At 50.9% G+C, this 20589-nt stretch overlaps 3 protein-coding genes and 1 long non-coding RNA gene across 8 annotated transcripts in view; 2 read left to right on the top strand and 2 right to left on the bottom strand.

Annotated features, from left to right (window-relative positions):
* TSPAN6 (tetraspanin 6) overlaps positions 1-183 on the bottom strand; it is a 9443-nt gene extending 9260 nt beyond the window's left edge. The window contains exon 1 of the mRNA XM_019536461.1: positions 45-183. Coding sequence (XP_019392006.1) covers positions 45-131 — 87 coding nt within the window. The 5' untranslated portion in view covers positions 132-183. The remainder of the gene's footprint in view (positions 1-44) is intronic.
* The window catches only part of LOC109311030, an 8344-nt gene extending 7632 nt beyond the window's left edge, over positions 1-712 (top strand). The window contains exon 3 of the long non-coding RNA XR_002101373.1: positions 700-712. This is a non-coding gene — a long non-coding RNA (uncharacterized LOC109311030). The remainder of the gene's footprint in view (positions 1-699) is intronic.
* A 1035-nt stretch (positions 713-1747) lies between these two features.
* SRPX2 (sushi repeat containing protein, X-linked 2) lies at positions 1748-17981 on the top strand. 2 transcript variants are annotated; one of them, XM_019536459.1, is made up of 11 exons: positions 1748-2877; positions 4912-5108; positions 8735-8818; positions 9688-9879; positions 10931-11107; positions 11634-11760; positions 11901-12022; positions 12202-12381; positions 14655-14788; positions 14867-14988; positions 15800-17981. In XM_019536459.1, the coding sequence occupies exons 2-11, from the start codon at positions 5039-5041 to the stop codon at positions 15978-15980; spliced, it is 1389 nt and encodes a 462-aa protein (XP_019392004.1). In that variant the 5' UTR covers positions 1748-2877; positions 4912-5038; the 3' UTR covers positions 15981-17981. The 2 variants fall into 2 exon arrangements, with proteins under 2 accessions (XP_019392004.1, XP_019392003.1); XM_019536458.1 differs by having other exon boundaries at positions 1748-2881.
* The window catches only part of SYTL4 (synaptotagmin like 4), a 26305-nt gene continuing 23016 nt past the window's right edge, over positions 17301-20589 (bottom strand). For all 4 annotated transcript variants that reach the window (XM_019536452.1, XM_019536455.1, XM_019536454.1 and 1 more), the window contains 2 exons: positions 19022-19230; positions 17301-18414 (listed from right to left, as the gene is read on the bottom strand). In XM_019536452.1, coding sequence (XP_019391997.1) covers positions 18272-18414; positions 19022-19230 — 352 coding nt within the window. In that variant the 3' untranslated portion in view covers positions 17301-18271. The remainder of the gene's footprint in view (positions 18415-19021; positions 19231-20589) is intronic.

Here is a 20589-nt window from a genome sequence, read left to right as displayed (position 1 = left end):
GCCCCGCCCGACCCCCGCGCCGCGCTCACGACCCGCGGGCTCACCCAGAAGACGAAGCTGTAGGTGAGCAGGACGCTCTTGAGGCAGGTGATTACCGGCTTGGTCTGCAGCCGCCGCGACGGGGACGCCATGGCAGCGCCTGACCCGCCCCCCACCGAGCGTCGCCGAGGAGGCCCGAGGGCGGCTGCCGGAAACAGCCGAAGCCTCTCGGACCTGCGGCCGAGCGCCTCCGACAGCGCCCGAGGGCCCCGCCCCGCGCGCGGCAGCCTCTGGCGCCGGCAGCGCTGCCCGCGGCCCCTGGGCGTCAGGGGAGCTGTTCTCTCCGGCAGCCGTGCTGGTCTGGCTCCATGAAGCGTCTCAGCCCCACGAGCTGCCTCCAAGCAGCGGCTCCTGTATCCAGTGGAGCCCCCGCCCGCCGGCCGCGGGGAGCAGCGCACAGCCCGCCCCGCCCACGGGTGGCATTGCCCAGTGGCACCAGAGCCCCGGCAGGAAGTCCCGGCACCCGCTCCTCCGCCCCAGCGTCTGGCCGCAGCCACAATCCCGCCCTAATCCGACCCGGGCATAGCCTCACCTCGGGGCCATCCCGTGTCTGCCTCCGCTGGCCTGGCACTGCCCTCCACTCATCCCGGACCCGCAGGAAGGGGAGGTTAGACACCGCGATCCTTGTTCTGAAGCTCAGTCTTCACAGTTGGTTTCGAGAGCAGAGTCTGGCCTGTCCCTCTTTCGAGGGCGCTGCTGACTCTCAGTCTCTCGGCGAGGAGTGCACTTCCACTTGGCCCCTGATGCCCCTGTGCTTCCACCACACTTATTAACTCTTCAAACCATGGGTGACCGGTGCTTCCTGAGACTGGCAGGGCACAGTTTGTGGGTGGCAAGTGACGACCGCTCACAGAAGTCAGCAGCAGTGTGGGGGTGGGGGTTACTGCCCGCAGAAACCAGCAGGGGCCAATTTCAGGGGGGCACATGTACCCCCCATGCCCATGCTACCAGTCTCCTGTGTTTCAAACCTGGTCCTTATCACTTCAGAGGAGCTCCCTGTACATAGCTGCAAGGCTCTCCTTAGCCTCCCTCAAAACTTTGCTGCACTGGGGTGTTCAAATGACAGCGGTTAGGCTGCTCGTGTGCTTGACAGCTGGATCTTACGCTGAGGTACCATCTCCTTGTCCCCTAGTACTCCCCAGCTGTCTGCCTGTGTCTGCTGTTTGCCTCCTATCTTACATTGTGAGGTCTTGAACCAAGAGGACAATCGTTCTGTGTGTGTACAGCACCTGGTGTGATGCGGTTCTGGTCCGTGACTGGGACTCTGAGGTTTTTTGGTAACACAGATCATAGACGTGATTTCTATTACTATAGTGAATACCTTCAATAAAGGGTCCAGACATGCACTGCAGGCTATCCCTCTGCAGAATGGGCCCTGGACCAGACTGACAAGTTGCATGCAGAATGCAGACAGGGTCACTCACACAGCTGTTCCCTTCCAGATTGACACCATCACTGTCCATATCCACTCAACCCTCTCAATTAAAACAGAACTATTTACTGCTAAAAATGTTTACCCTTGGAAACAGCTGGCAGCACTCTGTGGTGATCAGCAGTCTGCCTCCTGGATATACAAAAAAGCACTTCTGTGGCCACAAAATGCTGTTTATAGTCCACTGAAGTTACTTAATCCTGTAGGTGACTTGATTCACTTCTTGACCTCAGCCAGCAGCCTTCCAGCCTCCTCTCTCTCATTGTGTGGATCAGGAGCCTTCATATTCATGACTGTGGCCAGCAGATGTTGATCCTTTCAGAATATCTTTCCTGTGACCTGAATTTATCCAAATGCAACTGAGAAGATGAATTCTGCAGACTCTGCTGGTCTGAGCACAGGACTCGGAGCTGAGACTTTATCAGTTCTGCTGGGGCTCATTTCGTGGGAAAAATCCCTTACATTCTCTGTAGTCTCTCCATAGGGATCATTAGAATTACTTACCTTGCAAGGGTGTGTGGAAAGTATTTTCAGGAGCTGATCAAAAAATGTTGTGATTTAAATGAGAAGAACAGGATATTATCATAGGCATGTTAGTAAAAAAAAAAAAAAAAGGAGGAGAGGAGAGGCCAAGGTAGAAAGGATGGGAATGGGAGAATAAGATGGGGACATGCCAGTTTTTAGGTATATAAGTATTGTGATGGCTGGCATTACACAGTCAACCAGTGACTTTTCAGATTGCTGTAATGAAAAGTACTGTGGCCAGGTTGTCTGGGTATAAACCGGTACCAGAATTTACAAACTCAAGCCAGAGCCCGATTCTTTAAAGGAAATGGTTTAGAATGGATTATCCACACCCCAGTCAGGCACTCCCTGCCTGGGGAACCTGTGCTCCTTCCACTCTTGCACTGAGGGAATTAGCTCCCATGAAGCTTTCTCCCCCATTGGAGGCTGTGAAATGCTGCTTTACTGCATCCTGGTTTGCAGAACCGTCTCATGCTGAGTCTCAGAATCCACAGACCTCAATATTTCACCTCCTGGAAGGTGGACCCAAGCTCAGCTGCAGTAGATATCAGTGGATGTCCAGGCAACAGGCCAAGGAGAGGCACCCCTTGCCCCCATTAGGTCTTCATTTCGCATTAACTGATACACTGCTTCTCCAGAGGCAGCTCTTTGGCCACTGCTGGGCTGTCTTCCCCACCTTCTCTTTTTTCCCCTCCCCTTTTCTGAGGGACAGTACAGCTTTAAGAGGACGTCTAGCAGATGCAGACGTGAACATCTGGGCAGTGTTAGTAGAGTCTCAGAGGATGCAGGAGCAAACCACTCGCTTTGGAAAAGCTAAAGCACAAGTTTCCTGAACAAGCTGAGAGGAAAGAGAGAGAGAGGACAGTGAGCGGAGAAAAGAAGTAGGTAAGATCCACTTTTATCAGCTGTTTGACCTCCATCCACAAGGGTTGGAGAAAGCTTTTGACCTAGGCCAGTACCTAAGTGGCACTGCCTAGGAGACCTTCTGTCGAGCCAAAGCTGTAGACATGTCCCTGCATGCTGTGCAGTGAGAGCACTGGCACTTTCCTCCACAGAATCAGGGGGATGGTCTCAGCAACTCTTTCCACCTCTCATTATAGCAGGTAGAGACACTGAACACCAGCCAGTGAGGTGGCAGTGTAGGCACAACCATCCGCTCTACTTTGATGAGGCACTGCAAGGGCTCAGGTATCCTGGTGCTGATGAGCATGGCATAAAAACCTAGGTACAAGCTAGTGGAGCGTTTGGAACAACAGAAATGCAAGGGGAGGGGTGTTTGTAAATACATAGACCGGCATTATAAGGGAGGAGCTGAGGTTTCCATCTTGCTTGCTTTCCCCCTTGAAGTCTGTTTGCGAACCTGTTCAGCAGCACGTAGGTTCATCTGGCCACATTCCTGTGCTCTTTAGAAGTTCCTCATGCAGCCAAGCTCAGGTTATTGTCAAAGATCGTCCTTAGTCCATCTCTGTGTCTCTCTCCATGCACCCACTTCTTTTTCTTTCTCTTTCCCCATCCCCAGCACCAATCTTATTTACTTTCTTTCATTGTTTGTCTTCTGTCCCCTTTCTGTCTATACCTATTGCCCCCTTACTGCTTTCTTTATGTAGCATACAGTCTAGTGCATTTGCACTGACCTGAAACTGCAGTAAATCTGTCCCAGTCTGTCTGTAAATGATGTTTACCTTGTTCCTGTCATCTGCCCTTGTTTCACTGATCTGCTTCCTGCTCCCTGGTTCTGCAAAAAAGAGGAAGATGCACAACTTGAATGTGAGAACATCAGCAGCAAACAGACTGGGAGAGTCAGTCATAAAGAAACTCTCCTCATATTGCCCGGAGTAAGGCCTTTCTCCAGAAATCCAAATCTCTCTTACTCTTGACAGGTGTAGTATTAATTAGGGAGTTTAGCTTTCCTCTCCTGGAAAGCTCTTATTCTCTCTTCTGTAACCCTGTTCACACTGGGTCAGTTCCCTGTTCCTTGTCCAGTCCTTGACACTAGCACAAAGTAAATGTTTAACCCCCACCCCGCTCCACTTTGCATGCTGACCTTCAGTCACTGCACTGGTAGAAATGGCTATGTAAAATATAGCGCAAGGGGGAATTGGAGCCTCGTAATTTGATTCTGCCTGGGCACAGCTACATGTTCATTAATGTGCAGTAGTTGTATAAGCAAGTACTAAATAAATTTGCAGTAATGTAATGGTACTGTACAGTAGAGCTGGCGCACACCTTTTTAGTGACACTACTGCACATTAGCCTAATAATACTGCGCAGTAGTGTAGTAGCACTGGTTGTGCTGTGACACGCTACTGCACAGTACTATTAGGCTACTGCACAGTTAGCATCTAATGTAGACACGTGCCATGTGATTAATTTGGGACAGGAATAGACCTAGGTTAGAACCATTTGGCATCATCCTGGGATCTGGTTTCAAATATTGTTCCCTTCAAGTTTCAACACCTGTCATGCTCTGAGTGAGAGAAACACAGTGATGTTGGTACATGCCATTCTGTCATGCACTGCTTAACATTTTGGCTCTTTCTTAAAGACCAAGTTCCAGAAGTGAGGGGACTATGTGAGAATCTCAATTTCTTTTTTTAAAAGAAAGTTTCTAGACCTTATGGTTACAGAGAAAAAATTTAAAATTTGGAAGGCTCAGAGAAACAGAAGGAAAATAAAATGCCCAGTAATTTATTATTTTCCAAAATCTCATGACTTTGAGGGTCTGACTCATGATTTTTGAATGTTTGTAATTGACAAACTTGGGAAAAATCTGGGTCTCATCAGTATGGGCAGGAAAGCAAAGCTGGGGTAGTGAACAAATGTATGTGTATGTGTGTGCGTGCGTGTGCGTGCATGCGTGCATTATTAACAAAGCCATTTCCCTTCTGTTTTAAATCCATTTCCCTTCTTTCTAGACTCCAGTGGTTTGTGGTTTCTGCTGTTTTCTGGGTTCCTGGAGCTGTAGTCTGCCTGCTAGCAATCAGAGAGCTCTGCTGGGCACAAGTTCTCCCTGCTACGGCTCAGCAATCCCCACACGCTGGGATGGTACAAGAAACTGCCCCACTTCTGCTGCTTTTTCTCACAAAGCTGGTATCCTCCACCTGGCATGAAGGTAAGTGTACATCCTATGCAGGAAAGCTGATCGATGCCAACTGGTGCTAACAGGCAAGGAGACTAGGATCTAGCTTAGCAGGCCTCTCCCAGGGTATCAGCATACATGAATAGAGCAGCAGTGAACAGCTGTAGTTCACAGCACAGTACAGCAAAAGGAGCAGATTGAAGAAAGTGGAGAAGGACAGCATGGTTGGGCATCCTAAATTTGCTGGAATCCAGGTCAGTGCAGCACCCCTTTTCCTCCAGGAACCTTGGGAATGGTCATCTGCATCAGAATAAGTCAAGGAGTCTGTGTGATAGAAGCCAAAGGAGCCTTAACAGCTTTTTTTCTTTCTGCTCTTCCCTGTGAGGATGATGCTGAGTAGCTTTGACAAGGGTATTGGGGAAAGCGCCATTTAAAAGGGGCCTGCCCGCCTGACGTGTGTGGTGGGTTTGCTGAGCATCAGAGGCAGCTTGAGATGAGAGAAAGAAAGGAGGAGAGACAGGGGAGGAGAGGAGGCATAAAGAAATCAGATGCCCAGGAGGCCAGGGCCTGACTGACACGATTGCTCAAGGCAGCCTGGGGAGAGCTGAGGTGTCTGCCTTGTTGAGGGTGGAGGAGGGAAGAGAGAGGACACCGGAACCCATTGGGTTAGGATCTCATCCAGAGATGAGTAAATAGCAAACTCCTCATCACAGCTACAATTGTGGGAGCTAAACTTTTCCACTTGTTCTCAGCTTCTGGTGGAACTTTTGGCAGGTTACTGTTTGTCTGGAACAGCTGCACAGTGCATTCAGAGGAAAACCCAAGCCTCTTCCCAGACTGGGCAGAACAACCAACTAAAACTCTGCAGCCTGTTTGCTGTAGAAATCCAGTCCTTTCCAGCAGCATCCTTGTTATCCCAACTATCAAATAAGACACCCTGGAGCCTGTAAAGGCCCCTACAACACTCTGGAAGGCCCTTCTCCCATTTGCAGTTTCTTCTCCCACTCTTGCTTTTCTCTCAGAGACTTGTGATACTTTAGATCCTCCCTGTTACTCTGCCACCTCACTATATCACTAAATAAATACAGGCTGAGAATGAAAGAGCAACTTTCCATGTATGCATCACTGTCTCCTGAAGGGGATGGCTCTGTGACCTCAACATTAGGGTTATAATAAATGATTTCTTTATGCCTCCTCTCCTCCCCTGTCTCTCCTCCTTTCTTTCTCTCAACCAGCCTCCCTGGAACTGCTCATTCAAATCCGAGCAGGGCTGAGTCAGCCCACTCTCCCTGTGAGGCAGATGCATTGATTTCTATGCAGTTGGCTTTTTGAGAGCCTTGAAGCCAAAGTGCTGTTTGCTTTGAGTGGGTGTGAAAGCTCTCACAGCTTTGCAGCAGAGACAGGACTTGCCCCAGCATCCTAACCAATATGGACCCTTCTGCTCATTGTATGCTGGTGTGGTCCCACGTGGAGGTGGCTGGATTTCAGCAGTTTGGTGTAGCATAGGAAAGGCTTTGGGATGAAGGGAATTGTATATTCAGAAGAGCAGGGCAGAAGAGGGGGCATTATACTGTTGCAAGTCATAAAGATTCCCTCAGAGCAGTAGAGGCTTTTTGGAGAGGCTGCTTGTACTTTGTGCTCAAGCAGCAACACTTCTCCTTTTAAACCAAGGTTTTAGAGCAGGGAAGAGTAGAAGGAAAGCCAAGTGCTGCCAGAGCAGAGAGAATGTGGTGGAGATGCAGATTGGTTTTCCACAAGACTTAATCTACTGTCTCCAAGTCCATAATCCTGGAGGGAGCCACAGCCACGCGCTTTCCCTGCTCATTCCAGGCTGAGAGTCCCTCTCACCAGTCTTTCCATTCAGGAGCCTGGATTGACTGACTCATGTCTTGAGAAACATCTGGGATTCTGCTCAGTACAGATATTCAGTTTCAAGACTAATACCAAAATGACGTCTGGGGGACAGACTAAAAATAGGAGTGAAAATAAGTGTGCTCACTCACGGAAACAGGAATAGTGAGGGAAAGAAAAGGGAAGGGGGGGTGAACTTAGCTGCCTGGAAGGAAAGGAAGTCCAACAGAAACACTATCTCACAGCCAGGGAATGTCCCCAGTCAGCCTATATCATTCATCTGGGCTCCAGGTGCAGGTACTCACCGGGACTAGGAAAGAATTGTGGTCTCCCTGGGCCTCCTTATGGCTCCTAAGGAGACCCCAAACTTTCCACTAAGGGGGCTCTCTTCCTTTCAGTGTGGGGGAATGTCAAGCCTGAACTCCATTGAAGTGCCACTCTTCCCCGTTCCCTCCCCCACCAGGATGAGAGAGGAATTAGGGCTCAGTTTCCTTTCAGTGCTGGGCATTCCCCCAACAGCCTCACTAGTGGATTCCAGTTCTGCCATGGGGGGAATCAATGCATCCAGCTGTGAGAGGTGCATATTGTCTTGACTCACCATTTCTTTCCTTCGCCCAAAGGCACCATCCCTTTTTAGACTAAGTGCCCCACAGCCCTACCCAGCCTCTTCCTGAGATGAGAGGGCAGTTCATTCTCTTTGCTCATTCAGCCCTGGTCTTCCACAGGGAGGCCAGACTAGAACCAGGCCTAACCTAGGAAGGGCTCCCTGTTCTCCATAAATCGGAATGAACAGACAAGCCCTGTTTGAACAACTATCAGGAGGTATTCAAAAGGAGTGATCAGAAGGAAGGCTTCCTGGAATCGTGTTCATGAAAGAACTGGTTTGTCCTCTCTCCAAGCTCAGCTCTGACACTGATTTCCTGTAATAAATTAATCTGGCAGTGAGGCTGTTTAGTCTGCTGGACAGTGCCAGCCACACAGACATGTCACTGCCAACTCAGGTAGGGGAGGGGAAGAGCCCTCTGCACAGATATGTTCCCTTTTCAGCTCTTTGCTGTGGCTGTGACACTGGAGGACCTGAAACAAGGGCACTGCTGTTTGGAGAGAGTCAGATGCAGGCAAAAAGGAGAATGATGCCTACTGCGTTCTGGGCTAGGCTGTGCAGCTGTTTGCACTTGTGTGGCTGATTGCACTGTAGGTCTGTTCTCATTCTGGACTGTCTTCCACCTGCAGTGTGTTCAAGAGGCCTCATTCCTCCTTGCTTCATACCGCACAGTCACTGGTGTGAAGTGCTACCATCCCAAAACTGCAATATCTTACACCCACCTCGCACCAAGGAAGGTGACTCCAACAAGGCTGTGGAGAGACAGCCTCCCTTCCCACCTTTCAGTTCCGCCTCCACCTCTGTCTCTGCAAAACATTCTTGGGTACCAAGGAGACTACAGGAAGGAGCAGGGATTACATGTTGCCTAGGGGACAAGGATTTTATCTTAAAAGGGCTGGGAATGCTGTAAGTAGAGAGAGGCAGTGTCAGGAGGGGATTCCCACACATCAGGTCCTCTCAGAAGGCCTCATGTTGGGACAGATCACTTAAGGAAGCAGATTTACTCCCAGGGGTTCCTGAGATGGAAAATTTCCCAGAGCCTGACCTCAGGGAGAGCTCCTGTAACCACTTCTGTGCAGACTGAAGTGCCTGTTCAGAGCAGTGACATGACCTGAGGGATAGTCCCAGCCTGGGCAGTAGAAATAAGGTGCCTAGGCAGGGAATGCCACCTTCTCATTCTCTTCTGTCTCTTCTCCCTCCCCAGGCTCTGGCTACCATGCTGCTGAGGCATACAACAATGAAGTGTATGTAGAGGAGACACCCCACACTCCAACCCTGGACTACCGAGGTAACAACTTCTTACTGACCACCCTCATGGCTGTCAGTATCTCCAGCAAAGGTGGTCTCACAGGGCTGGGCACCCAATCATTTAGACTTTGGTATAACCAGCTGTATGCTGCATCATGCTGCTTAAGCCCTTGTCATGAGTCACATACTCCTAGGTAGAACAGCCCCCTTCTGGATAGCTAACACTGGTTCCCCTCCTTCCTGCTCTATCCTTAGGTACTAATGAGTAGAGAAAGGTAGTTGTATGAGTCTGAAATCAGGCAGAAGGCTGGGTAGAGATGCACCTTGTAGACCAACTCAACATTTTGGCCATGTGGGCCAAATGAGACTTGCGGGACCACTCCATGGGCCAGATCAGACCCCACATGCTGGGACTGGGGCCCCAAGCCACCTCCACCCAGCCCTGCATGCTGGGATTGGGCCTCATGCCACCCTGCATGGGAAGACCCATGGGCCTGTGATAACATAGTGCTATGGACTGGATCTGGCCCACAGGCTGGTGGTTGACTGAATCAGAGTTGTATAAAAACTCCCTATAGCATTTGACAAAATGAGCATTGCTCACAAAAGCTTATGCATCTGATTCTGTTAGTCAATAAGATACACCTCTGCCCTGCCTTAGGTACTCACATGAGCCCATTACCCCCAATGTGAACATGTCATTTTCAAAGAATTCATTCTCCCAAGAGCTTTATGAGGCAGATGCCATTTTCCTCATAGCACAGAAGGGAACTGAGGTGCAGCTTGGCTAAGCAGCCTGCAGGGGCCCTCTAGGAAAGCTGTGGTGGAGTGAGGAATTGAATCCATGTTTCCCATGGCCTAAACTGACACAATAACCCTTGCAATACCCTCCCCTCTATGTCTCCTTAGTGCCTCAGTGGTGCTACCCATTAAGCATCCACCATGGAGAGGCAATCTGCTACTCCCCCTGGGGAGGGAATTACCGCAGCAGCCTGGGGACACGCTGTGAACTGTCCTGTGATCGAGGCTTCCGGCTGTTTGGGCAGAGGTCGGTGCAGTGCTTGCCAAGCCGTCACTGGTCTGGGATGGCCTACTGCAGACGTAAGTGCCAAAGACATATGATGTTGTGTGCAAGCATGTGACATTCTGTCTAGTGCCTGAGAACATGCCAGAGTGAGGTGACCACAGTGTATGGGTTACAGAAGAATCAGAAGAGAAGAAAATGAGCTCACTATTACACACTGCACATGGCTCTGGTACTTGTGCTGCTTCCTGTCCCCGAATGCTGCACCTTGGCTCTACTCAGATCCAGTTTCCCCTCACTGCTGGCAGTCCCCACTGGTCTCACCTTGTCAGCAACTGTTTCCCACACCTCTTGCTTGGCTGCTGCCCCTGCAGTACCTATGTTGCCTTCTATTTTAATTGTTATTGGTTTTTACACCACAGAAATCATTTGACAGAGAAGGGACAGGAAGTGGGTAAGGGAGGCCTCCTTTGAAGCTGTATTTGGTTAAAACCATCTCTCTCAATTTTATCACAATGCTGTGATAGCTGCTGTTTCTTGTAATGGTTCTGGATTCAAGTGATTAGAGAAAATTCAGTTTTGACTGAGAAGGGAAGTTCCTAACTTCACATTCCTAGTTCCAAGCCAAAGCACATGACCAAGACACCTTCCCAGCTCCCAGCACATCAGACAAATAAAATAACTCCCATATTAGTATTTTAATATCATGATTTATGAGCTAGTCTCATGATTTTTTTTGAGGCCTGACTCATAGCTACACTGTGACAGACAGATGATGGCACATGCTGGGAGACCCACCATTCTGTCCTACACTGTGGAGAGATCTGAGGGGCTCCCTGGCCCCTCGAGCACACATAGAGAATCAGTCTCTTCCCCTAAGTTCTTCTAAGACCCCTTGCTGGAGTGTCTGGTTGCATGCACTATCAGCTCTTTGTCATCATGTCCTTTCTATCTCCTGCTCCCCCTCCTGGAGTTTTTCCATGAGATTTTCTCCTGGAATTCCATCAATTCTGTCATCATGGGGGCATTAAGACCGTCAAGCTGTCTGGCCTAAGCAGTCCTGAATCAGATGCTTCCAGCAGTAATATTTCCAACATCTGCTGAGCAGATCTGCTCTTTTTGTTGCAGAGATCCGGTGCCACGTGCTGCTAGCATTGCACTATGGTTCCTACCAGTGCACAGCAGGGGTACTGGTGGACTCTCGTTGTGACTATGCCTGCCTCCCAGGGTACCAGCTGGAGGGCGACCGCACACGGATGTGTATGGAAGATGGGCGATGGAGTGGCAGTGAGCCAATCTGTGTAGGTAAATCTCATCCTGCCATCCTTACAACCAGCCCAGCTCACCCTAGGCACATGCTCCAGAATTCATCCCGTGCCTGCTCCACAGAGATTCTATTAGCCACATGCTGTATCTCCCATGTGTGCTTCCAGGGTACAACTAAGCCCAGATAATCCCAGATCACTACCCCTGGGAACATGACACTGCTGTGTCAAGGTAATTTCCCCATGGTTTATCCTGATTCACCTCCTCAAAGGCATTGTTGCCGCCATGATTTAGGTAGGTTGCGTGCCCCAGGAGCATACATCTTTGCAATGTGAGATAGGCCCTACCTCCCTGTTGCTGGATATTATTGTCCCTCTGGGCTATTACAGCTCTTAAGCCAGGGGCACTGCTGTCTCGCTGGCCTGTTCTGGCTGGCATCCTGACTCCTGATGCCCCTGTGACTTTTATTGTCTCTTTCGAGCCTCTCTCCCTCAATCCTCACCCTTTCTGTACTATCCACCTGGCCTACACAGGTACCCTGTTTATTTCTGCTTTGCTTGGGCAGACATTGAGCCCCCCAAGATCCGATGTCCTGACTCACGAGAGAGGATAGCAGAGCCAGAGAAGCTGACAGCCACTGTGTACTGGGACCCCCCTCATGTGAAGGACTCTGCTGATGGCATCATCAAACGGTGAGCAGGAGGAGTGGGCACTCCAACCCTTGGCCCACATGCATTTATGATGGCTTTGCAGCCTTGAAATCTCTGCTTTGGAATCAAAACACTGCAGTATCATGCATCCTGAGGCATGCACACTCTCTTTCTTGGTTCAGTGTGACACTGCGGGGCCCAGAACCTGGGTCTGAGTTTCCAGAAGGGGAGCATGTTATTCGTTACACCGCCTACGATCAGGCTTATAACCGAGCCAGCTGCAAATTTGTCGTCAGAGTTCAAGGTAAGCGAGAAGTCACCCCTGCCCTGTGATACCTGGCAGTCTCACTTACTCCCAGGACAGATGGGACCTCTAAAGGGCTCCCAGTTCCCCTCAGCCCTAGGGAGGCTCGCTGGCTCTGCACTCTGAAAGATGTGAGTGTATTTCATGCTTCTCCTTGACCCCAGCTTTCCCTTTCACAGTGAGCCGCTGCCCTGTGCTAAAGCCACCGCAGAATGGCTACCTCAGCTGCACCTCTGCAGGCAATAACTATGGTGCCATGTGCAACTACTTCTGTGATGGGGGCTATGATCGCCAAGGAACCCCCTCACGCATCTGTCAGTCCAGTCACCAGTGGTCAGGATCACAGCCTACTTGTGTGCGTAAGTGTTGCAGAGAATCACAAGGAGGGACACACGCAGGGCGATGCTCTCCCCAGGGAAGACTGGCCTGTGTCTTGTGAGGCAACTGGAACAAGGCTGAAGAACCAGACAGCACCCTTAGTGCCACCTGCCATATGTCACATACCAACGTGCCAGGAGTCAAGGCCCTAATATCAGTTAGCAAGGTTCCTTGCTCAGAGCCTGGGCTGCCTTCTTGCATGGGCTTCACTGCAACAGGAGTTATATTCCTCTCAGAATAGGAGCTCCCTTATATCTACAGTTGAAGACATTTACAGAAGTGAGAGGGGGCAGAGCTAAGACCCTGTCATATGCCAAGAGGTGGAGAAACTTCACTGGGTCCCTCTCAAACATCAGACTGGTGATCACCCACAGCAGGTAGGAGAGGTTTCCAGTTGTCTCCAGTGCACAGGCCAAGCCTGTGCCCACAGTTCTGCCAGGACTCCTGCAGCCATGTCTGAGCCAGCACAGGCCTTTGCATCCCACCAGGGGCAAGCGGGTGGGCGGGCGGGCAGACTGTCTTGTTCAGGTGTTCCAAATTCTTGGTTAGGTGCACAGAAGAGACACCCCAGGTCACTCACCACCTGCAACCTTGTGAAACCACCCCCAAAGGCCCAAATGAGACCTGTCCTGTGGGGAGGGGGTTCAGGTTTTCAGGTGGATGAGACAAGGGGAAAGGATCAGCATAGCACTGTGTTCCCTGGTGGTCACCAGGCCTCTCCTTCTGGCTCTGGCTTGGCCCAACAGCCCCTCACTCCAAGTTCACTCCCAGAGTAGAGATTTGATACTTTATTTCTCTTGCTGTTAATGTCACCCAGGCGGCAGGGAGAGTGCCCAGAGGTAAAGCTGGGCTCTACAGTCTCATGTTTCATTTCTCAGAGCCATATCAGGGCCCAAGCCAAGCCCTCAGCCACACCCCCTTGACCTCTGAGAAAGCTGGAATCCATTTTATGATGGGCTTCTCTCCAAATAACAAGCCAGAGCTAAACCCAAACCTTCAGTGGAGCCCTGCAAGCCCCTGGGGAAGGCTGCACCTCACATTTGATTGCCCTGTAAACCAATTGCTGCCTGTCTGAGAGCAAATCCCCCTTGTGTCTCCATAGAAACCAGGAGAGTCCTGGGCACAGAATAAAACTAACCCCCAGCCCTCCCTAAACTGGGCTAGACAGAAGGCCCCTGGTCACATCCCTGCATCCACCACTGCTTACAACACTGAGTACTGCTGCTCCTCTCACGTTTCCCAGAGGAAATCAAGGGCAAGTCCAGAGAAGCGGACAGAGATCCAGACCCTTACTGGTTTCACCCACTGGTTCAGACGCTGGCAAGCACCTCCTAGTGGGGGCATGCTTGCAGAGCTAATGCATTCATCAAATCATAGAGCAGGTGGGCTGGAAGGGACCTCTGTGGGTCATCTAGTCCAGCCCCCTGCTAGAGGCAGGACCATATCTATCCAAACCATCCTATACAATCCAAACCTCAGGAGGCTAGACATATTACCTGGCTGGGGTCATCTGACCCCAGTGCTCTTTCCTGCCAGGTGCAGGGGGTCAGACTTGATGATCTGTTAACCCAAACCACCAACCCTGACACAATACATTATCCATTATCACAGCAGTGGCCAAAAGGAAGCCACAACCACCTAGCCGAATCTAGAGAGTAGGAGGTTGGTCTCTTTCTGTGGCATTCCTGTGTGCCCAGGGCTGTCCTGGTTTCCATGGACAGATGAGGAGGATTTGTTCTTCATCAGGCAGATGGAGCCTGCTACATTATCGATGGAGCTTCCTTATTGATCTGTACAGCTCAGTCACAGTGAGCATCACTGCTGCAGGCTAAATATCTACAGAAAGATGGATCCCAGCACCTATGACCTGCTCTCTTGCTACCTAGTGGCTAGAGACGAAAAGCTATCACATCTACTCAAAGAACCTAGCCTGCCTAGAGACTAAAAGCACCTACAAGCACCAGCCTGCTGCATTTCTGGGTCCCTTCTCCACAGTCTCAATGTAACTTGCCCTAAGGGCTGTGACTCAGGTCTGCCGGGTGACTCCTCCTAGGGTATTTTCTACCCTGTGTTGGAGCTGCTAGCAACATGCTTCCTGCTGGGAGAGTGAACAGAAATCAGTCTGGGGAAGATGCCTCATCCTGCGGGAGGAGACATAAGTGCTGGTTATGCGGTAGGCAAAGCTAGAAAATGCAGGGAGGGATGGTGGGGAGAGGGCTCCATTTGTGCTCAGTTCTAACCTTCCTTGCTTCAGCAATGCAAATCAATGTGGATGTGAACTCAGCAGCAAGCCTCCTTGATCAGTTCTTTGAGAAACGCCGGCTCCTGATTGTCTCTGCTCCTGATCCCTCTGACCGCTTCTACAAGATGCAGATTGCTATGCTGCAGGTGAGGCCCCTTCCCCTGATGTAACCCCCTCCACACCCCCAGCTAGTGCCTTCTGATCTACTCTGCTCTTCTCCTTAGCAAGCCACCTGTGGGCTGGACCTACGTCACATCACCATCATCGAGCTGGTGGGGCAGCCTCCCTCTGAGGTGGGACGCATCCAGGAACAGCAGCTGTCAGCCAGCATCATTGAGCAGCTCAGGTACCAGCAATAGCTGTTGGGGCAGTGGTGGGGAACAACTGCAAAGAGATCAGAGGTAGGACTACAGAGCCCAAATCAGCTGGTGGCTGTAGCATGTTGATAGTGGAGGGCTGGTGGAGTACTGGCTGCTTCTAGCGAGAGCTGCTGCTGCTGCCTTTGCTGAGGTGGTGGGGTCATATGCAGGTAGGACTGAAATCCCTGCTGTGATCTCCAGTACTGACAGGGGAAATCACTCCAGAAGACACCAGTACTGTAGGTAACACACACACCCCGACACTCAAAGCACTGGCTATTCAAACCCTGCCATGAGTGTGAGGGAAAGCCATAGTGCCCTGGGGAGCTGGACTGCCAGCACTGCTGCCTTGAGCTGTGCAGGGTTGGAAAGAGAGACAAGCCCTGCTACTGTACTATGCTATAGCATGTGGCTGTGGATGGAACGTACCAAGCTACTCAGAATAACCTATGGTCTCCGCAGCTGTCCTGCACAAACAGGAGACTGGCCTGGGAAGCACTGACCTTGGAATAGCAGCTAGAGAGCAGGGCAGGTAGACTGTAGTCATTTAGACAAGCAAACAGCACAGGGTTGTGTTGCCAACAAGACAGGAGGTGCTAAACTCTCACCTCCTGGAGCCCCTTGCTCAGCAGTATGCACAAGCCTAAGCAGATGGTTAAGATGGTCTGTGAACTGGGGGCAGCTTCACCAGGGTGAGGTGTAAACCCTGCCATAGAGGGGCAGTGGTGATGGATGTCCTGGCTTTCCCCTCCTGAGAGCTGCTGGTTCTCACCTGCTCACTCCCCTTGGCTTCTGCAGGCAGTTCTTGCAGATCACCCGCTCCCGCTTTAACATGGTGCTGGTGGACAAGCAGGGTACGGATCGTGAGCGCTTCATCGAGCCGATTGACACCGACCAGCTCTTCGACTTCATTGACACTTACCTGCTGAGCAGCCAGGAGGCCACCCGGCATGCAGAAAACAGGGACCTGTGCGAGTGAGCTAGTGCTGCAATGGCAGGGGGGGAAAGCTTAGCTTTGGCTACTGGGGGAATGATGTCCTGCCCCCTCCTGAAACTCAGATCCCCCACAGCCTCAGAGGACAGGTTCCTTCATTGCTTTCTAGCTCTCCATAGTGAAAGAAGCAGCAGAGTCAAAGGTCAAGAATGTTCATGGTGGAAAGGGACCAGCTGGTTCAAGCTGCTAGCACACTAGCCTTTCACAAGGAGGCTGAGAAAATATGTTTGGGCACTTTCTCCTCCTTCCCACCCTGCCCATTCAGCTACTCCTTAGGCCCAAGTGATGGAGGAGCAGGGAAACAGTAGGTCAGGCAGGAGGATCTGGGGCTATGCCAAGCCTGATGGTACCTGGCAGGAATACAGCAGCAGCAAATGCTCTTGATTGGTCTTTTTCCAACCCTCCTTATTTTATTTCTTAAATGCCCAGGTTATGTAAAATACAGCAAATGTGCTATGAGAGTAGGTCAGCACCTGACAACAGGGCTACCCAGAGCAGCACAGGCTGGAGCACTGCTCCCACAAGGTGCCTGTGCAGCACTAGAGAGATTTGGAACAGTTTCCCCTGGGAAGAAGATATCTGTTTGATGTTTGAGAACATTTAGCAGGAACAGTAAGAACTGGATGTCAGATACAAAGATTTTGCTTTGCCTAAACCCAAACACATGCATGATAAGGCTAAAGATCAGAAAGAGAACAGGGCAGGCAGCTGTCCCCAGACAAGGACAGAGGGCAGTTAGTACCTGGGTTTAGCAACAACAGCTTGAACTGGACTGCAGGCTTGAGGGGAAATACTACTTGCTGCTCTCCTCAAGCACCAGATATACTCTCTACTGGGAAGTCCCACTCCATTTAGCCCTGGAGCATCTTGATCATATTGTTCTCTTGTCTAGAGATTGTCCATAGGCCCCAGCAATGTTTAGGATGTAGGAAACTGACCACAAAGCATAGTTTAAGTGTTTTTTTTTTTTTAAACTCTTTTCACCTCCCTTCTCTTTCCAAGATGCAGGTGAGCAACACTTGCTGCTGCCCTGGCAGAGCTATACTGCAACAAACTGCTGTACCTCCCTATTTCTAGAACAGCTGTGTGATAAAGCACACTGGTTCATCACATGCATAGTCCATAGCAAGACCAAGATCAATGATAGGTAGGGGCAGTGAGGAGCCTGCTGGCGCATGAGACATTCCCATCCTAACCCAGCAGCAACAGTTGCATCCTCATCTCCATCTCCTTGCCCTTCAAATCCATGTTCCATTAATTAACCTCCTTGGGGCAGCTTAAGGACTCTCCTGCTGCACAGGCAGCAATGGTAAGAAAGCCTTTATTAAAAACAGATGGCCCTTTGACAAACATGTGGCAGTTACAGAAACGTGCACAGTACATTAGACAGCACAGAAACCATCCTCCTGAACAACTGCTCTGCATGGAGTTTAAACTTCCATTCCAGAATCTGCTCCTCCTCTCCACCTGGCAGTGCCAACACCTCCCTGGGAAATGGGTTTGACAGTTGAATGTTAATTTAAAATGAATAAATTTGTATAACTTAGCTGGCAGGAGCATGCCATGTAGCAGGCAAGTTGCCCTTCTAGCTCTGATCTCCAGCCACAAGCTCAATTCAACAGTGCCCCTGCTTGCAAGGGAAAGAGAGCCCTAAAGTTGGTTTCAGAACCACTATCATACAGTACCTCAGCTCCATTCCCTTCTGTCAGTGGCACAAAGACATGAAGATGCAGCTTGGTCAGGTCACACTACTATAAACTGGGGCTTGTGCCTTCCACACACTTTCCCATCATCAGAACTCATTCCCATGCTCTCCACACTCTTGCTTGTTGCACCCATGCAGCCTCCAGCTTGTACAGTCAGACTGTCAGCACCATTCAGAGCTATCCTGAGAGGAGCAGGGAGGGGGAGGGGGAAGCAGGGGGTAATGGAGACTGCAGCAAGGCACATGGGATGGGGAATGGTGAAGAAACTGAAAAACAAGTTAAAAAAAAAAAAAAAAGGGAGGCCTGCAGCCCCTGGGAAGGGGAGGGTCCAGATGGAAAAATCTTCAACTCAGAGGAAAAGTCCCTTTAAATAAAACAGAGCTGCTGCCAAGAACAATTGCTTTGAATGAGCCTGGATAGAGACAATGAGCTTTAGCACCAGATGAGCAAAAGCAGGGGCTGCTGCTATACCACTGTTCCCTACCCGCTTTGGTACTGTGGTTTGGAGTCTAGTCTGCTCAGCTGGTGCTGCCTTGCTCAAGTTGGTATCTGTTCCAGTGCTGGTGGCAGCTACATCCTTGCCTTAGCCATGGTGGAGCGGAGTTGCAGCGTTCCTTCAGCCCAGGATCCAGGGTACTGGCGCATCTTCTGCCACAGGCTCACCTCTTCCCCTGTGGAGTCCATCCAGTCCACCACCTGGCCATTACTCATGCCTGCGAAGAGGCAGCAGACGCTAGTTTCTGCAGGGGACAGCTCCATTTCCAAGCCCACAGTGTGCCCCCTCAGCTCAACGGAACAGCCTCCTCTGGCCACAAGATGGGGTGCTGCAAATGGCCCGTGACTGCAGCACTGAGAGGAAGCACATTTTCCAAGGGGTTTCCAAACAGCATGGGGGCCCAATATGAAAAGGAAGAGGAAGGGACAGAGCAGGAGGAGACCCACGTAATGGGGCCGGGTTACAGAGGTAGCAAAGCTGATCTGCCAGTAACAGACTGCGTAAGGGGCAGGACGCAGCCACACAGGCAGTGGTGATGTGTAGGGGGTGCAATGGGAGTGCTGGTGCACCCTGTCAGGCCATGCTCCCCATTTAGGCAACAGGCAGGGTGGCAGGTGGAAGTGCCGGTGCCCCCCCTGCAAGCACCATCCAGGGAGTGGGGCTGCCAGCAAAAGCGACTGTGCCACTTCCAGTAGTGGCTACAGGACTTCTGTAAGCAGTGTGGTCACTTTTTGGTGAGTGAAATCAGCCCACCCCCACACCAGTCACTTACTCAAGAGACACCGGTCACCCATGCACATGGGGATTGGGACCACAGAACTTACCATTCCCAATTCCAAGTCTGACTCCTCCCAGGAAGTCATTGCTGGCCAATGGCTCACGGTCCCAGACAGTCAATTCCAGACAGATGTGCTGCAAGTCCTCTGGGTTGATGCGATTGTACACAAAGGTGTGGTTGTAGTGAGGGTTCAAGGTCTTCTTTGCTACAGGTGTCTTCCTCTTGGTGCCCTTGTTTCTGTGTGGCAGCAGGTAGCTGTGGGAAGACGTCCTTACTGTCAGTAATCCCCACAGGCAAAATGCTCTTAAAACTGCAGATGTGGGTGAGTTAGACTTTTGTGCAGTGTTACAGAAGCTTTATCACATGGCATGGCAGGGAAGACTGCAACTAAAAACATGGGGCTTGGGGACATCACCAAGCAGAGGATGGCACTTTGAGGGGACTTTGGAACAGAATGGGGAAGAGGACCAGGGCGGCTCTGGATACTGTAATAGGCTGTGGGGGCTCCTTTGAAATTAAGCCACTCCCCTTTCCACAGCAGGCATCAGGTCTTCTCAGTATCTGTAGCGCGCGTGCCCAAGTGTGACAGAACCTCAGTTCCAAGTGGAGCCAAGTATGCAGAGTCCTGGGCAGCAAGAGTGTGAATGGCCAGATACAAAATTACTGGTTAGTTTTGTGATCTCAGGGAAGAGATTTTCATTGCAACTCCCAACAGAGGAGCCCATTCTGGGGTGTAGGTCCCTTGGCTTCTATCCAGGTCAGCAACAAGAATGAATGAACTTCCCCTCTTCCCTTCTGGAATGACTCCTCCCTGGTTGGCACTTGCAGGAATCTACAAGACACTATGAAATCTGGTCATCACACCAGATGACAAAGCTAACCTATTTAACAATTTCTTTGCCTCCATTTTCCCCAAGCAGTGACTGGATCATCCCCCCCATGGGACCCCCGCAGGCCCCAGGGGAGGCGCACCCAGGCCTAAGGTCAGTGAGGACTTAGGTAGGGAACTTCTGGAGGGACTGGAGGCATTTAAAAACCAGCTGGTCCTGACAATCTCCACCCCAGAGTGCTGAGGGAATTAGCAGAGGTCGTTGCAGGACCCCTGGCACAGCTTTACAAGTACTCGTGGTGCTCTGGCATGGTGCCAGAGGACTGGAAGAGGGCCAGTGTAGTTCCCATTTTCAAAAAGGGGAGGAAGGAGGACTCAGGAAACTATAGGCCCATTAGTCTTACCTCGGTCTTGGGGAAGCTTTTTGAGAAAATTTTCCTGGCGCATGTCCACAAGGGGCCAGCAGGGACAATTATGCTTAGGGGCAACCAACATGGGTTCATTAGAGGCAGGTCCTGTCAGACCAACCTGGTGGCCTTCTATGACCAGGTCACAAAATCCTTAGATGCAGGGGTGGCAGTGGACAGTCTTCCTGGACTTTTGGAAGGCCTTTGACACCGTCTCTCACCCTGTTCTCATTAAAAATCTAGGAGATTGTAGTGTCGACACTTACGCAATCAAATGGGTCACTATCTGGCTGGAGGGCTGCACCCAGAGAGAGTGGTGGTGGACAGGTCTTATTTGACCTGGAGGGATGTGGGCAGTAGGGTCCCCCAAGGCTTGGT

Source organism: Crocodylus porosus, unplaced genomic scaffold (genome assembly GCF_001723895.1).
Source record: "Crocodylus porosus isolate Cpor-Errol unplaced genomic scaffold, CroPor_comp1, whole genome shotgun sequence".
Classification (NCBI taxonomy): domain Eukaryota; kingdom Metazoa; phylum Chordata; order Crocodylia; family Crocodylidae; genus Crocodylus; species Crocodylus porosus.
The sequence above is the reverse complement of the archived record's forward strand: the minus strand, read 5'-3'. Positions and strand labels throughout refer to the sequence as shown.

Coding starts and splice junctions, on each gene's coding strand:
- SRPX2 (XM_019536459.1), top strand. CDS start 5,039: ATGGTACAAGAAACTGCCCCACTTCTGCTGCTTTTTCTCACAAAGCTG. Junction 11,761..11,900: donor GCTGATGGCATCATCAAACG/GTGAGCAGGAGG, acceptor TTCTTGGTTCAG/TGTGACACTGCGGGGCCCAG. Junction 12,382..14,654: donor ATCACAGCCTACTTGTGTGC/GTAAGTGTTGCA, acceptor TCCTTGCTTCAG/CAATGCAAATCAATGTGGAT.